Source organism: Trachemys scripta, chromosome 23 (assembly GCF_013100865.1).
Source record: "Trachemys scripta elegans isolate TJP31775 chromosome 23, CAS_Tse_1.0, whole genome shotgun sequence".
NCBI classification, from domain to species: Eukaryota; Metazoa; Chordata; order Testudines; family Emydidae; genus Trachemys; species Trachemys scripta.
In genome coordinates this window covers 2,417,183-2,418,511 of record NC_048320.1, presented here as the reverse complement: position 1 = coordinate 2,418,511, position 1,329 = coordinate 2,417,183, and the positions used below count along the sequence as shown (strand labels likewise).

The window sequence follows — 1,329 nt, the reverse complement described above, 5'->3', positions numbered from 1 at the left end:
CCCCCCCCCCCCCCCCCCCCCCCGTGTGTGTACCGGATCCACGGGCTCCCCGAGCCCCAGCCCCCCCCACGAACGGTCCCTGCCCCAATGCGGACACCCCGGGGCCAGAATCCGGGCAGCAAATCTGCAAACCCCGCCCCGCGAAGGAAAAGGGGGTTAACCCCCGGGGGGGGCCGCTGGAGCGGCGGGGGGGGGGGGGGCTGCGGGGTGACGGGGAGGCCCGGGATGGGGGGATGCTTCCAAATCGGCCAGACGTGTCAACCCGAACCTGATTCCAGCCTGAGAGCCCCCCCCAGTTCCCGCAGCCCCCCGCGCAGGGACCCCCACAGCTCCCGCAGCCCCCCGCCCCGGGACCCCCCCAGCCCTCCCGCAGCCCCCCGCGCCGGGACCCCCGCATCCCCCCTGCAGGCAATATGGACCGGGGGGGGGGGGGGGGCTGAGAGCCACTGACCCAAACTGCAAACCCCGCCTGTGCTGGAAACCAGCTCCAGGCTCCAGTTCCAGCCCCGAGCGCTGCAGGACCCCGCGCCCCGGCCGCTCACCCTGCGGGCTGGGCGGCTCCCCCGGAGACTTGCCCGGCGCGGGCCAGATGTTGCCCGCGAGCAGCAGCAGCAGCGGGAGGCAGCGGCCGCGGCGCCGGGGCGGCATCGTGGGAGCCGGAGCCCGCAGCATCCGCCCGGCGGGCGCTACCCGCCCATGGGCCCGGCCCGGCGCAGAGAAACGGCCCCGGCCGCCGCCGCCCGGCTCCTGGTGGGTGGGTGGGACCCGGATCCGCTCCGGCGCGATTGTTCCAGCACCGCGCCGCCCCCTCCCCTGCCCGGCGGGGCCAGCCCGAGCGGCCGGGCTCCCTCTGCCGGGGCTCCGCGGCACAGCCGCTCCGCAGCCCCCTCCCCAGCTCCGCCCCCCGCCCCTTCCCCGGCTCCCCCCCCAGTCCCCTCCCTCCTTTAGTCCCAGCCCCCTCCCCGGCTCCCCTCTGCAGCCGCCCAGCTCCAGCTCCAGCTCCCCGCCCACACCTCCTCCCTCTTCTCCCCAGCTGGGCCCGGGCCCGACCTGGCCCTGTTTGGGTCCCAGTTGCTGCAGACACAGGGAGAGGGGCCCTGCCCCAGAGCTCCCGGTCTCAGCAGCCAGGACAGAGGTGGATCTCTTCCCAGGGAGGGGGGCTCAGGGAAACGGCCCCCAGCAGCATCTCCCGACTCCCAGGCTGGCCCTTCTCCAGCACTCCCCTCCCCTCACTCTTGGGCTTGCCCAGACGGACCCCGGCCTCCCCCACCTCCCCTCTCACCCCCATCCCCCAGGTCAGGCTGAGGCCTGTGGGCAGGGGCTGCTCGC

The 1,329-nt window shown here is 75.8% G+C and overlaps 1 protein-coding gene across 1 annotated transcript in view; it reads right to left on the bottom strand.

The window, feature by feature from the left end:
* The window catches only part of FAM171A2 (family with sequence similarity 171 member A2), a 31,974-nt gene extending 31,199 nt beyond the window's left edge, over positions 1-775 (bottom strand). The window contains exon 1 of the mRNA XM_034755967.1: positions 543-775. Within this exon, the coding sequence (XP_034611858.1) occupies positions 543-672 (130 nt within the window). The 5' untranslated portion in view covers positions 673-775. The remainder of the gene's footprint in view (positions 1-542) is intronic.
* Positions 776-1,329: the final 554 nt, after the last annotated feature.